The 15829-nt window shown below is 39.3% G+C and overlaps 1 protein-coding gene across 2 annotated transcripts; it reads left to right on the top strand.

Moving 5' to 3' along the window:
- Positions 1-858: 858 nt before the first annotated feature.
- Positions 859-9836, top strand: mpzl2b (myelin protein zero-like 2b). 2 transcript variants are annotated; one of them, XM_040151557.1, is made up of 4 exons: positions 859-1027; positions 5313-5482; positions 6219-6429; positions 6777-9836. In XM_040151557.1, the coding sequence occupies exons 2-4, from the start codon at positions 5315-5317 to the stop codon at positions 6947-6949; spliced, it is 552 nt and encodes a 183-aa protein (XP_040007491.1). In that variant the 5' UTR covers positions 859-1027; positions 5313-5314; the 3' UTR covers positions 6950-9836. The 2 variants fall into 2 exon arrangements, with proteins under 2 accessions (XP_040007491.1, XP_040007490.1); XM_040151556.1 differs by lacking the exon at positions 859-1027 and adding an exon at positions 1053-1295 and having other exon boundaries at positions 6777-9835.
- The last annotated feature ends 5993 nt before the right edge of the window (positions 9837-15829 follow it).

Genomic DNA, 15829 nt, shown 5'->3' with positions numbered 1-15829 from the left:
TCAGCCATTTTGATTTCCGAAATTCATAACTCTCAATAATTTTTAGACTAAGACTCTGATCTGGACAAGCTTTGGCACAAGTAAAGATTAAGGCACAAGGAATCCTAACAGCCAAATGACCCACATTAAGCCTCTGAGCCACAGCTTTAACATTTTACAGCACATTCACAAATATAATTTCACTATCTGTCAAGATGTACAGAGCTGAACAGATTAATGCAAGTTTTTTTTAATTTATTACTAGTTGTAAAGCCTTAAACCACCACTGTGCGTTATACAGTTGGATAGGTTGGCCTGCTCTAGCCACTCATAGGCTTGTACAGTGGTGCGTATTTATAAAGCAATTCTTGGCATACTCCCTAATTTCTCCATTAATTATTCTTAAACTGTGAATTTTAAAGAAATTTAAATGAATTAACCTCTCTGGGTTCTTCCAGTCCAGATTTGACATGTCTAAGTATAGTGGGTTTTATATCTGGACCTGGTCCAATGTTGTCTAAGTGTGAAATAAACAATAAAATATCCCCTTTTTGTATTTCAAAATATTAAATAAAGGTTTCCCAAATTTGAAAGTGGGTTTCGGGACAGCGTTAAGGTTTTTTCCTAAAATGTCCTACCTTTTTTGACACAGTAAGGGTGCAAAAAACGAATCGGTCCCAGTACAAAGAGTTTAAGTTTTAACCCTCCTCTCTAACTCTCTCGGGTGCAGAGAGGCTGGCGACTCCAGCGCAAGTGTCTGGTTGCGTGACGACTGACTCGTGTTTGCAACAGGCCGCCGTGGCCACAAGGTGGTACCCGCAGGTAGAGCACTGTCTCCGTCCTCCGAAGTCAACTTGACTCCTTATTTATCACCCCACCCGGAGACATCAACCGCAACCCGAAGGCGCAGGTCTGTAAACCCACACTCCTGGGCCTTGGCTGGGATAGCAGTCGAATCGACACGGCCCAGGTGTTGAGCGGCAGGTTGGGTGGGTAGGCGGACGGGTTATGCAAGGAATGAGCGAATAGGCTGAACGCCGCCCATCAGGTGTGTACGGAGAGTGAGTCAGATTTTCACAACAGAAGAGTAGATTTTCACACACACACACACACACACACACACACACACACACACACAAAGGGGCTTTTAACTCCGACTTCCTGCGGTGACAGTTACGTTCACGACTGCCCTCAACAAACTTACACGAGTAGACTTTTACAGAGGAATTAACTAAGCGGAGTTGAGACGGCATAAATGTGTTATCCTGTGTATCGGATATGGCCTCTGCTTCTCCTCGGAGGATTCGTGGTGCCAGGTGAGTTTGGGCGACTTCGTTATCGGAATGTGTTTTCTCTAACGCAGAACAATGCAACAATGCGTTTAAGAGTGTGAAGCCATGATTTTTAGGGGCAGGCAGATTACGAGCCGTCGCTCACGGCAGGACATCAAGAAGCATGATGTCTGGTAGGAGCTTGTTCGGTTGCAGTTGGCATAACATAACCGACGAGTAAAAGTAGCCCGCGGGGTATTACCGTGTCATATAATGTAAACTCATTTGTACGCATACGGAATGTAAAAATACAAGTGTGTCACAGCGCAAGTACATGGTTGCTTTTGAGCCATGGATTATTGTCTCATCTATAATGTTATAACAATCAGGATTTTTACATTATATATATACCTAGTGTTACAATTTCACTCAATAATGTTTATTTTATTTGGAACATATCGTCCAAAATTTGACCGTGACAGTGAAGGAAGTGAAACATTTTTAAAAATGCACAACCCTCCCAGTGACCAGGATCATAACTTGTCACCGGGCAGACAGATGGAGGCCATCGTTAGGCTAAAAAACAAAACCAACGCATCAGACAGATGACAGAAACATTAGAAGTGGCCAAATCATCAGTTTAGTTCATTCTTAAAAAAGAAGGAATGCACTGGCGAGCTCAGCAACACCAAAAGGCCTGGAAGACCCAAAAGACAACTAAAGTGGATGATCGCAGAAATCTTTCCTTGGTGGAGAAAAGCCCTTCATAACATCTAGTCAGGTCAAGAACGCTGTTGAGGAGGTAGACGTATCATTGTCAAAGTGTACAACAAGAGACGCCTTCATGAATGTAAATTGAGAGGGTTTACCACAAGGTGAAAACCACTAGTTGCACTCAAGAACAGAAAGGCCAGCTCAGACTTTGCCAGAAAACATCTAAAAAAAGATTGCCCAGCTCTGGAACAAGATTCTTTGGACATATGAAACTAAGATTAAGTTGTACCAGAATGATGGGAAGAGAAGAGTATGGAGAATGAGAGGAACGGCTTGTGATCCAAAGCATACCACATCTGTCAAACATGGTGGAGGCAGTGTTATGGCATGGGCATGTATGGCTGCCAATGGAACTGGGTCAGTGGTGTTTATTGATGATGTGACTGCTGATAGAAGTAGCAGGATGAATGCTGAAGTGTATAAGGCTATACTGTCTGCTCAGATTCAGCCAAATGCTGCAAAACTGATAGGACGGTGCTTCACAGTACAAATGGATAATGACCCAAAACATACTGCGAAAGCAACCCAAGAGCTTCTCAAGGCAAGGAAGTGGAATATTCTTAAATGACCAAGTCAGTCACTGAACTCAGCCCAACTGAACATGCTTTTCACTTCCTGACAAAACTGAGGGCAAAAAGACAGCCGGACTGAAGGCGACTGCAGTAAAGTCCTGGCAAAGCATCTCAAGGGAGGAAACTCAGCATTTGGTGATGTCCATGGGTTCCAGATTTACGGCACTCATTGACTGCAAAGGATTTTCATCCAATTTTAAAAATAATCCTTAAATTTATATTTATGTTGGTTTGTCCAATTACTTTTGAGCCTCTGAAAATGAGGGACTATGTATAAAAATGGGCTGTAGTTCCAGTTAATGTGATATTTCTGTTAAAGCTGAAAGTCTACACTTAAATTACATCTTTTTGGATTTGTTTCAAATCCATTGTGGTGGTGTACAGAGGCAAAATTATGAAAATTGTGTCACTATCCAAATACTTATGGACCTAACTGTATATACTGCTTGTCAGTGTTATTTAGGAAATGTGATAGAACAGTGGTTATATGTGTCAGTTCCTTGAGTTTCAGCAAATTTCATCAAGTCAACAAACATATTAGTACAATATTAAAGGCCCTATGTGTAATTCCTGACTTTGGTGGACAAGTGGTGGTAACAAATGCTCCTGTTTCAGATGTCAGTTTGGTACCATCTTTCTGTTGTGCTGACATCAGATTTTGTTTTGCTCAAGTACCCTGCAAATGTTGAATATGCAGGAGCCGTTTGGACAGGCAAGCTCGGAAACACTTGGCCTGGTTGGGTATGCCTGATTTTATGGTTGAATGGTGGAAAACGACTAGTAGGCTACAGATGAATGACAGATGAATCCATGGCAGAGATTAGACTTTTAAACCTCAGGTTGAAGCCAGTGAGTCGTAGGGCATCTACCATGAGAGTTGTCCTGTCGATGTAGAGATAATGTACATTAACGGCTGGATGTCCAATTAGCAGTCCCATGACAACAAGCGCACTCTGTAAAACAAATAATCATTGGTCATTTTCTCAGTTTTCTTTTCCAGTGAGGGAGATATTATGGAAGAACTAAAACTGCGCTATAACTTGTCTTGCAAGTAGCACTGATCTGTTTCAGTGATTTTCAGTGTATCAACAGTATTCACCTGCAGGGCGTTTGAACAGTTACAACAGTTAAACAATTAACAATTAAAAAGTATTTTTGATGGGCACTGAATTTATTTTATTAATTTCACTTTCACTTATGATTAACTGTATGGTTTGCAAACAAATGCTGCATATTTCTGGTAACGCTAGTCTTGGTGAAAATGAATGTAAAATAAAATAAATTGGTTAAAATGCGCCAACATTGACAAGAGGAACTGATACTGTTGTAGCTAAACAAGGTATCTGGAGTTAGACAAAGAAACCTATTCTAAATAGAAACGGATTTCCGTTCCCATAAACAACTGTACTTTGATAATGAATCAGTGATTTTAATGAATAGATCAAGTGACAAAGAAATTAAAAGTAGATAGATTCATCCACCACAGTAAATATACATTATATATGCATTTATATGTGTATATATAATGATGATGTATGTACACATCAGTATATAAAAAAGCTCCAAACTTGTTTGAGATGCTTCTTGTCTGTGCTGTTGAGACCTTTCATTTGAGAAATATTGAAATTTCTTTTATGTATAAGTTGTTTTTTATCCTCTGTTTATTATCCAATGTCAGTAGTTGATTGTAGTGATGGGATCGTGTTTGATTCAAGTGTTGTTATTAATCCCTCTTTTTATCATTCAACTGGATACAATTTACAGATTTGCTGTATGACGGCTTGCAGGTAGATGTAGGTTCTTGACTGCCTGTGTCCTATTAAATTTGTTATCCTCTTAGGTTTGATTTACATCTACAGGCGTGCAGTTTATGTCATGCTTCTCTGTCCAGGATTACAGAACGTTCTTGGCCTCTTCTTTGTGGTTTACTGGGAAGGAATGTTTTAATCCTCAGGAAGAGTCTGCAGGTCTGCTCATCACTGTGGCTGACAGTGTGATCCAGATTTAGCTAAACAGTTTAACTTTACCCCACAGTTACCAGATTGCACTTACTGTAGTATACTTAACCATGGTTTCAAGTAAAACATAATGAAAATAGTTAAAAACTTCGGCCACTAGTAAGACTTATATTCACAAATATCCAGACTTGCATTTTTTCAGATGATATATTTAATATTCGCTGTGTTTTCAAGGCACCTGTAAAGGCGGTGTCTATCTGACCTTGTGTACTCACAACACACATGTAGTCATTAACCTGTAGTAGGCGTACCAGCTATAAATTATTGAATTATTTGCTCTCTTGTTTGCTGTACTGAAGTACTCAAATGAAATCATGTAGATAAGTGGAAAATCGGGTCGTAAGATCTCAACAGTGGCTGCGAAATAGATTGTGGGCATTTGTCAGCACAAGAATTTGACACAGTTTATGACTACAAACAATTAATACCAGAGATCTCCATGTGACACTTTGCTCTAAACTGTCAAGGCTGTTTCTGTTTATGAAGTAGTGATAACTACATTTGGTGTGGAAAAACTGCTATTTGTTTAATGAATAGTTTAATGAACTGCTCTGAAACTGAGGATTGAAATAAGACACAGTAACCTGGGCAGTTTGACCCTTGAACATGTGTTCTGTTAATGAGTCTGTCAGTGGAGGTTTGCATAGAAGTGTTCTTTCTGACGAGTGTTCTTTCTCACGCGATCGTCTTTATCACAGGGATGCGACGTGTCTGTGGAATAGATATTTACACTCCAAGTGAGATGGAAGCCGTCAACGGCACAGATGTGAAACTGAAGTGCACCTTCAGCTCTAGTCACCCAGTGTCGCCCCAGTCAGTCACAGTGTCCTGGAACTTCCGCCCCATTAATTCAGGAACAGATGAGTCGGTGAGTTAAAACTGTGCTTTCTATAAAAATATTTTGAATGTCTTTGTTTTTCTAAAAATTTGTTTTAATGTCATCATTAATGAAATCCAGTCATGGTTTTTATAGGGCCTTAAAATTGCTGATCTTTAAGATTTTCAGGTAAATAATACCATGTTTGGTTCATTTTCTCATTCCCATTCTTGTATTAATAGTCAGTCAATAAAATTGTCTGACTCTCAGTGTGCTCTCCTCCATTGCCGGTGGTTGGCTCTTACACACACACACATGCAAAATTCATATAGAGCTAGCAACCCACAAGAAAAAATAAAAAAAAATAATGCATAGTTTTACACATGCCATATCCGGAAGAGAAAAGTCAGTGGCTGGTATGAATGTCATGAAATAATGTGTTAATTTGCCTCTTGGTGGCTTTTAAACATATATTGCACCTAATAGTTGAAATGTTAACTGTCCAGAATGAAAACTTTGAATGAGTGAGTTGCTCAGGAAATCTTCTTCATAGTTTTACAGATATTTCTTGAATGTGTATGGCAAAATGTGTTTCTGGGAACCAGGGTATCAGGTGACCTGCAGATCTTATTGTAGCCACTATGGCAAAATCACTGCACAGCCCAGCACTGTTCCTGAGTTATCGCCAAGCTGAGCTATGGTAGATATGGGGCTATGCTAGCCCCATTTCTTTGGACTTCTAAACTCTTTGCAATTTTTATGGACTGTGTGTTTGTGTGTGTGACAGGTGTTTTACTATCAGGAGGTACCATATCCTCCCCAGCAAGGGCGGTTTGTAGGCCATGCAGTGTGGTCAGGAGATATTATGAGACAGGACGCCTCCATCACCTTGCATGAAGTGCCGCCGACCTTTAATGGTACCTACATCTGCCAGGTGCACAACCGTCCAGATGTTCATGGTAGCAATGGAGAGATCGTCCTCAGAGTTGTCAACAAGGGTAAGACTGGCAGCACTGCAAGCTCAGAAGACTCAGTAACATCTGGGAAGAGGAAAATTCATATTTCATCAGCATTGCATGTACTATAGCAAAATAACATTCAAAAATGTTGAAGAAATTTTTATCTTATTTTTGCTATTCAGTCATGATATCAATGTTTACAGTAAGTATTTACAAGGTAGTACTTTATTGGCTCTAGCGGAAAAATTTGTTGGCATTACTTGGGCCTCTGTACAGGTAGGTCAGAGGTCATCTCTCGAGCAGGATGGGGTTCTGTGTCTTACTTGACAGCACTTTACCAAGTCGAATGCTTGAAGCATTAAAATAGAAGGTGTCTCTGCTTCTAGTTTCTTTCTCTGAGATCAGCATCCTGGCACTCGCAGTTGGAGGCGCCTGTGGTGTGATCCTCATCATCCTCGTAATCATGGTGGCAGTGAAGTTCTACAGGAGAAGGCACATGGAAAACGACATTGAGCTGCACCAACGGGACCACGAGTGGAAGGACCCAACCGTGTGGTGAGGGCCAGAGAGCTGGAGCCCCTCTGCTCCTCTTCGTTTTGGGACTGTGGTGGAATCCGAATGGCTTTTTGGGTCCACTCTGCTGGAAGAGACAAATGAAAGTTGAGAGTGGGAAGGTGTCTTTTTCTTCCATGCTTGCTGCTCCAATGTGAACCTCTCAGATAATATTATAGTTTATTTACTTAAGTATTAGCAATATAATGTACCACCCATCCAAATTTCTGTAATGACAAATCTTTACTCACTTTTATAAGTTTTTACCAAAAGTTGCCAGTGATTGTAACTACTAACTTAATTTTATCAGAGTTTTTAAATTGTATAAATTGGAGATATAAATATGGATGGATTTTTCCAACTAAGCGGGGTTCTTTAAACTTGTACATAACCTCAATTCACAGCAGCAGTGCTGACTGCACCAGTTAGGCTATTTTTTCTGTATTAAATGTGTTTTTGTTAGTTTTTTGAAAATCATCAGTTATTTTGTCGTGGGTTTTAAAGAACTATGCTTTTTACTGAGTCATCAATTGAAAGTGAACTTTTACATAATTAATTGTATCCCTAAACAGCACAATAGCACCTCAAAAACATGATACTGCTGCAGTGAATTGAGTAATATAATCCATGTATCCTCTCTTGCCTGCTACTGAAGGGTTACGTTTTCAAGATATAGCAGATAAGAAAAGATACATATTTTTCTGGGCAAAACCTTCCCTTTTCTGAGAACTGCTGCTTCACAGTATGAGCCAATATCATTTGTGAATACAGGCGAAGAACTTTACTAATCCAGAGACCTTAAACCCAGAGAACCATGGTGGTTTTGGTGGAGAAATGTTAATGAACTGATGGTTTGGTCATCTTTGTCCACTGAAAGGAGTACATCAATTCTCTGTGATACTTTGGCTGGGCTTTTTTCAAGCTGAGGATGTTGGGTATTGTATTCTTTAAAGTCTCCTTCGCTGTTATTTTGGCAATGGATATATGCTGAGGTCAACCAATGTGGGCCTTTTTGTTTATTTGCTGCAGCCAGTTATCCACCAATTTATCAAACAATAACCCATCTCACTGTTTACGTGTGTGTGTGTGTGTGTGTGTGTGTGTGTGTGTGTGTGTGTGTGTGTGTGTGTGTGTGTGTGTGTGTGTGTGTGTGTGTGTGTGTGTGTGATTGAATTTGTTTTGTGGGGGTTGGGTCAGTACACTTGAAGAGGCAGTTCATCTGAAAGTTGTGGAGAAGAAGAAAGAAGCTGTTAGTTCAGATGATGAGTCTGAGCCCAGCAGTGGAGATGATGAGAAGGAGGATGGCCCTGAAGATGATGGTGATGATGATGATGATGACGATGATCCTGATGATGGCGATGATGATTGAATTGACACTCTTGATTAGAATCGTCTCTCCCCTTATAACACCAGCCTTCTCGGTGTTCATTAACATGGTTTAAATGTTCAGATGTAATTTATTCTACTTTTTCATGAGTCAGGGCATTATGATCACTGACATACAGCAAGAATTACTCTAAATGTTAAGGAGTACTCCAGTCAATTTAACATTGCATTCCTATAACATTGACGGACTCACAATGGATCGTTTTTAAAAAAGGATCAAATTTGATGCAGAAGAACCACATAATCTTTTTTTCCATGCTTTCTGCTTCCTTGTCAAAACCTGGCGCCTACATTTCCCACTGCAATTCGAACCCTTACGGTTGGAGATTCAGGTGTAGTATGCTAGAAGCGGCAAATGCAGCATCGAGCCGCTAACCTCAAGCAGAGATGAGGAGCAGGCCACAGAGGTCTGGTAAGCTCTCTTCTTTCTAACTCCATACCCCGAGATTTTTTTCATTTTCAGACTTTTTCAGTCTTCTGACCCAACCAATGCTGACCAATGAGGACATTTTTTGGGTTTCATGCAGCTCCGTCTGGAGCAACCTTTATACAGCCTTTTCACATACGTAGTAGTACTCCCCAAGACCTGTAAACAGATTTTGATCTGTAAAGTCAGTGGAGTTCTTGAATTTCTGCCTATTTTATGGATGTGGATTGATGGATGTGAGTCCTGTTTGTTGTACATGACCGCTTTAACTTTGCTTCTTGGTGCTAATTGGAGTACATTTCCACACAGCTGCTGCTGGTAATGTATTGCCTCAGATCCATATGAAATTTCATGTTTAATAAATAGACAATAGATTTTTAAAGTGCAGAGCCAGTTTAATTTAGCTCATTGCTAACGCAAACACAGATAGTGTTTATCTATCTGTTCCGCTGCCACATCAAACATTTCTTCTGTTCACTTTCTAAAAGAACCAGCTGAGAGCAGACAAAGCCAAAGCTTCAGTTAGAAACAAGTTTTAACTGCGTAATTTAATTTTTGCTTCCAAAAAGTCCCGTATGAGATGTATGAGTGAGAAACAAAGCAAGGTATTTACTGCATTGGCAACACTGCACAAGTGATTTTGTATTTTGATTTTGTACATAGATCAAAATAAACAGAACTTTACGATTTTTTAATCAAATGAAATGTTGTCACATGTATCTCTGTTCAGCAACTTTAAAATTAAAGAACTGTTTTTGAAACTTTTAAGTAGCATGAAGCATATTTTGAAAAAAAATGTTCAGGTGGGAACAGATCAGCTCTCGAGGTGAACAGATTGGGTGTGAAATACCAACCACCAGCCACTCCTCTATGTGTCTCACACGACAATGGGTCAGTGTACAATCATGCTTCCTGGTCCTAACAACAGAGTAAAGCGCACGCTTTCAAGACAAATATTCAGATCTAACTGTGCAAACAGTTTCCATCTTAACAAGTCAGTTTGTCTGATATTGGATCAACGTGTTTCAAGACTTTTTCTCATGGAGTTGCCTGTATTTTGAAATGAGTTGATTTGTATTGGAAACATGTTGAAATAATCCCATTTTTTTGACTTGTTTGAAAATGTTTAAGGGTTGGTTAACACCCTGTGAGTGGCGCATAAGTCAATAAAAACTAGGAAAGAAACATGGAGGAGATTACTCATACTCATATGATTAAGTTTGAATAGCTTTATCGCACAGGATTGGATACAATTCCAGCGTGTGTAATCACATTCCGTCTCCATCATGTCTGATCATTCTGAAGCTTACCATGTAATGTTTTTTGATAAAGCTTACAGTTAGGGCTAGCCCAGCCTTGCCTTGAACCATCCCCTAGTTATGCTGCTATAGGCCTAGACTGCCAGGGGAGTTCCCATGATGCACCAAGCTCCTCGCTCCTCCTCTCCCTTTTAATGCTTGTTACTAACATGTTTTTTTCTCTCTTCTGTAGTCTTATTATGTTTGGTCTGATTATTATTATTATTATTATTATTATTATTATTATTATTGCTATTATTATTATTGCTATTATTTTTAGTAGTAGTTTTATTATACATCTTTATGTGGAACCTATATTGTACTATCTTCTCTTTCCTCCCTCCTGCCTCCGCCCCCCACTCTGAGATAACGTCTGTTATGATTTAGCTGCCATATAAATAAAATTTAATCGTATTAAAACTGAACCTTTAACTAAGCGAGCTTAAGCCTTTAGGCTGAGGTTCTGCGTCAGAGGGTAGCGACTTTGCCTCCGTAGAAATAAATCAGAAGCGAGGCTGTGCGATTCGGCTTTCAACTCCCAGTTCTCAGCAGATAGGATGCAGAGGCAGAATTCCTCCAGGGAAGAAGACACTGATAAAGAAACAAACAAAGACACAACTATTTTACCAATTAATTGGTGAAGGTAAATCTTGTGAGGGGGACAGAGTGCTGTGTAACTTTCAGTGGTGGATGTGGCTACCGCTATAATCACGATTGTTGTACTGTGTTTTTGGGCTTTTTGTCTAAGGCACCGAGTCGATATGGTGGTGTGTATGATCACAAATCCCACAACAGCCTCTAACGTGTGACATGTGGGAACCTGTCTAGGATTACACAAGCTTGTCATAAACCACATACTTCTCCACACTGACTATTTTGCTCAGCGTATGTTGTACATTTTACTTCTTTTTGAATGAAAGCATGCCCTGTTGAACTGGGTCTTTTTTTGTATGAATGAGTTAAGTGCTGTTAACGGATACATTTTCAAGGAACATGACATGAGATAATTTTAAGGCCTCTTAGAGCCAATTAACTTGGTAAGTAAATAAAGGGCCAGCAAGAGAAAGGACTTTTTGGATCACAGTCAATTAAAAAACTTATTCTGAGATGGTCCCCACTTATTTCATTAGCATACTGTATGTAACAACTACTGAATCACAAAAATGGGCTTGGGTATAGCTATATATGTTCACACAGTGAAAGGAAATCCATTATAAATCTATCATTCTTATTTTTACAGTTGTGGAAGGTAACTGTGTACTCAATTTTGAGGTACTTTGAATTTACTTGAGCATTTCCATTTTATGCTATTTTTTTTTTTTACTGCTGCTGAAAAGTAATTGCCATTTACTTTTCTGCCACTTGACATGTTTCAGATGTCTATGAGTTGTTAACAGGTCCACCAAAGAGATATTTTCCCGCTAATCTTCTCAGAAGATTTTCTGTAAACCTGCATGAACTGATTTTTTATTTTATTTTATATCAGTGTACGGATTTATTTGTGTATTTTGGCCACTTGGGGCAGAAGAAACAAGAGTTACGAAGCAGCATTATCATTCTTTTGGAGTCATGTTTTGAGCCACCTAATAAATGTAAAGTCAATATTCACTCTCTTTCAGCTCTGTTTTTGGTCTCTACAACCTCACGAGGAAAACATCTGGCTCTTTAGCTGCTAAATGCTCCACTAAGTTCAACAGCTGGTCTCTAACGGTGTTTATCTGCCATTTGGTGCTGAGCAGGTAGTGTACAGTGGGTTTTTAGAGCTTTTTCACTGAAAACTGCCTGCTGTAGTGGAAAACTCAGCAGTGAGAGAGTTGAGAGTAAACCAAAACAGTTGCAGGTGGAAAATCAAAAGAATCTCTATAAAGCTCCACAAAGCTGAGGTGTTCTGCAGATTCAGATGATCATTTTCAATAGGTTCATAAATGTGAGTGACCCCTTTTCAAAGGTCACATGGTTTTCACATTGTCATTTGATATATTGTTATTATAAAAATATTAATCAAAACCGATTTAAAACTTGTTTTAGGCTCAAAAAGGTAAAGTTATCTATTATTTCACAAAAAACAACAAAGGTTGAGGAGAAGTCTAAAAATGAATACAAATACGGACCTTTGTTTTTTCTTCTTTCCTGCCCCATTAATTCTCTCATCAACCTCAAGATTTATCCTTTGACCCTTTGCAGGGGGCCAGACTCCTAGGTTGGAAACCACTGAACTAAAAGACTAAACTTCCTAAGTTTATATAAAGTACATTAGTTCCTGTAAAATGCTACTTGTGCATTGATATATCAGTATATCCAGTAAATCTATGTCACAGAGAACATTTTTCTGTGGAAAGAGTACTTTCACTTTTTATACTTCAAGTACATTATGCTGATAATACGTCTGTACTTCCTCCTGTGTGAGGTTCTGAACGCAGGACCTTTTCTTGTAATGGAGAATTTTTACAGGTCTGGACTGGTACTTTCACCTACGTCAAAGATCTGAATACTTCTTCCAGCACTGAATATCTGTTTTTATTGTGTATGAACACACTCCTATTGCTCTGACTCATTAATTTACAGTAAGGGCTGAGACGTGCGTCCTTGTCTCTCTGGAGCAGCAGACATTTTGCTGCAACGAGAGTAGATGACACCTATGTGCTTTGAAAAGTTAAGGGTACACCTACATGGCAACAATGAACACTACTATAGGACAAATACTAATGAATATCTGTAGAGTACATGTGTTTTGTGATTATGTTTGTGTCAGTATGATTGTCCATGGACATGTTGTCTGTGTAGTTACAGTCACCCTGCACAGGTCTGCAGCAGCACCCCGTCTGTCTGCAGCAAAATGCTGCTTTTTTTTTTTTTTTTTCCCTTATTGCAGTTCTGGAAGAGTTCCCACTGCTGCTGCATTGATACTCCAGTGGAGGGGTCTGGAGAGGAGAGTAGTGAGCCTGCAGCCCAGCCACATTATCTCTCACTCAGAGCCCCACACCCATGAAACAACCCTCCAGTCTACCCACTGCCAACTCAAGCCACACTTCACCTCCCTGTATATGCTCATCATGGAGCACTGAACCAGATTTGTTGGTCAATTTCAGTAGTTATTGTTGGTGTATGTTTGTAATCCTCTGGTTACTTTGAATCAAACCCTACATGTGATAACTGAAATCAGTCTCATAATATCATTTAATCAATGGGGATAACTGTTGACATAACTACCTGTGATTTTAATTTACAGTTAGGTACATAAGTATTTGGACAGTGCCACAATTTTCATAATTTTGCCTATACATAGTGCTTAATTTTCAGAGGCTCAAAAGTAATTAGACAATTGAGTGAAAGTCAGTTTCATGCCCAGGTGTGGCCTGTTCCCTCGTTATTTCATGACAAGTTAAACAGATAAATGGTCTGGAGTTAATTCCAAGTCTTGAATTTGCATTTGGTAGCTGTTCATGGGAACTCTCTATATGCAGGCCAAAGGGGTGTCGATACAAATGATGGAGGCCATCATTAGCCGGAAAAAACAAAACGAACCTATCAGACAGATGGCAGCAACATTAGGAGTGGCCAAATCAACAATTTAGTTCATTCTTAAAAAGAAGGAATGCACTGGCGAGCTCAGCGACACCAAAAGACCTGGAAGACCATCATCATAGATCATAGAATTCTTTCCTTGGTGGAGAAAAACCCTTCATAACATCTAGTCAGGTCAACAACGCTCTTGAGGAAGTAGATGTATCATTGTCAAAGTGTACAATCAAGAGATGCCTTCATGAATATAAATACAGAGGGTTTACCACAAGGTGCGAAACCACTGGTAACACTTAGACTTTGCCAGAAAACATCTAAAAAAGATTGCCCAGCTCTGGAACAAGATTCTTTGGACGTATGAAACTAAGATTAAGTTGTACCAGAATGATGGGAAAAGAAGAGTATGGAGAATGAAAGGAACGGCTTGTGATCCAAAGCATACCACATCTGTCAAACATGGTGGAGGCAGTGTTATGGGATGGGCATGTATGGCTGCCAGTGGAACTGGGTCAGTGGTATTTATTGATGATGTGACTGCTGATAGAAGTAGCAGGATGAATGCTGAAGTGTATAAGGCTATACTGTCTTCTCAGATTCAGCCAAATGCTGCAAAACTGATAGGACGGTGCTTCACGGTACAGATGGATAATGACCCAAAACATACTGCGAAAGCAACCCAAGAGCATATCAAGGCAAAGAACTAGAATATTCTTTAATGGCCAAGTCGGTCACCTGACCTCAACCCAACTGAGCATGCTTTTCACTTCCTGAAGACAAAAATGAGGGCAAAAAGACAGGCGGACTGAAGGCGACTGCAGTAAAGTCCTGGCAAAGCATCTCAAGGGAGGAAACTCAGCATTTGGTGATGTCCATGGGTTCCAGACTTACGGCAGTCATTGACTATAAAGGATTTTCATCCAATTTAAAAAATAATCCTTATATTTATATTTATGTTGGTTTGTCCTATTACTTTTTAGCCTCTGAAAATGAGGCACTATGTATAAAAATGGCTGTAATTTCTAAATGGTTAATGTGATATTTTGTTAAATCTCTTGAATTAAAGCTGAAAGTTCACACTTCAATCACATCTTGATGAATTTGTTTCAAATCCATTGTGGTGGTGTACAGAGGCAAAATTATGAAAATCGTGTAACTGTCCAAATACTTACTTATCTCTAGATATTGGTGCTGTGTTTCCTTAGTTTTGCTTAGTCAGTTGTGTCACAACAATACCGACTCTACTGAATCTAACATATACTATATAACAAAAAAAGAAACAAAACAAAATTTAATTCAAGAGTTCCACAGCTGACCCCCAAATGACACAAATTTCACGTAATTAATACCAGACACAGTAAGCATTGTAAATTATAAATGAACTTGTAAAGAAAAAACATTTAAACCCATAGAATCTCTATATGTACATAATAACATGCTCGATGAATAATAGATAACTGTGATAAGTATAGTACTTGCGAAATAAAGTTAAGTAAAATACATACAAATTTAATCTACCAATGTAAACTTCACTTACAGCCAAACTTCTCTTCTTTTCCTTTTAGAGAAATACCAGTTCTTTAAGTGTTGAAAAACAGTCAGGAGGACCAAAATGGATGTGCAGTTGTCCCTGTGTCCTCTGCCTGTGTAACTGTTCCACAGCTCAGATGGCACACTCTGTCACACGGTCTCAGTTGCATCCTTGTTAGCACTCACAATTCTGCTTTGCCCCAGTATGAAATTCTATTAAACCTTTTATCAGCCAGTTTTTTCTAATAAACTCATATCAAAAAGCCATTATTACCGTATAGTCACTTTCAAGTTACAGTAATGGATGGAGTTCGACAGGCATATGGTCTTAAGTGTATGAATGCAACATTAGTCAGGTCTAAAACTGACTAATCAAATCTGAAAACACTGAGCTAAGCACTTCCTCCATCATGGCCTGCAGTGAATAGTGCAGACACAAGGCACTGGTAAGCTGTTGTTGACTGATGTGTTTGTACATTTATGAGAAAGGAGCTTGTCCTGTGGTGAAAAATGACTGCACACATCATTGCACATCTAAATGCACTCGCAGCTGCATCACCCTGATCACAAGAGAATAACAAATGCTTCATGATATGCAAGATAGTTTGACCTCCTGGGCATTGAATGGGACACATGACACACACACACACACACACACACACACACACACACATACACACACACATGCAAACATCACTGGTGGCTGTGGATGGTGATTATCCTGAGT

The sequence above is a fragment of the Xiphias gladius genome, chromosome 17 (assembly GCF_016859285.1).
Source record: "Xiphias gladius isolate SHS-SW01 ecotype Sanya breed wild chromosome 17, ASM1685928v1, whole genome shotgun sequence".
Classification (NCBI taxonomy): Eukaryota; Metazoa; Chordata; class Actinopteri; order Istiophoriformes; family Xiphiidae; genus Xiphias; species Xiphias gladius.
This window is presented reverse-complemented; position numbering and strand designations above follow the sequence as displayed.

Excerpts from the sequence above, each read along its gene's own strand:
- mpzl2b (XM_040151556.1), top strand. The coding sequence starts at position 1,235 with ATGTGTTATCCTGTGTATCGGATATGGCCTCTGCTTCTCCTCGGAGGA. Across the intron at positions 1,296-5,312 it reads CGGAGGATTCGTGGTGCCAG|GGATGCGACGTGTCTGTGGA; the intron begins GTGAGTTTGGGC and ends TCTTTATCACAG. Across the intron at positions 6,430-6,776 it reads CCTCAGAGTTGTCAACAAGG|TTTCTTTCTCTGAGATCAGC; the intron begins GTAAGACTGGCA and ends CTCTGCTTCTAG.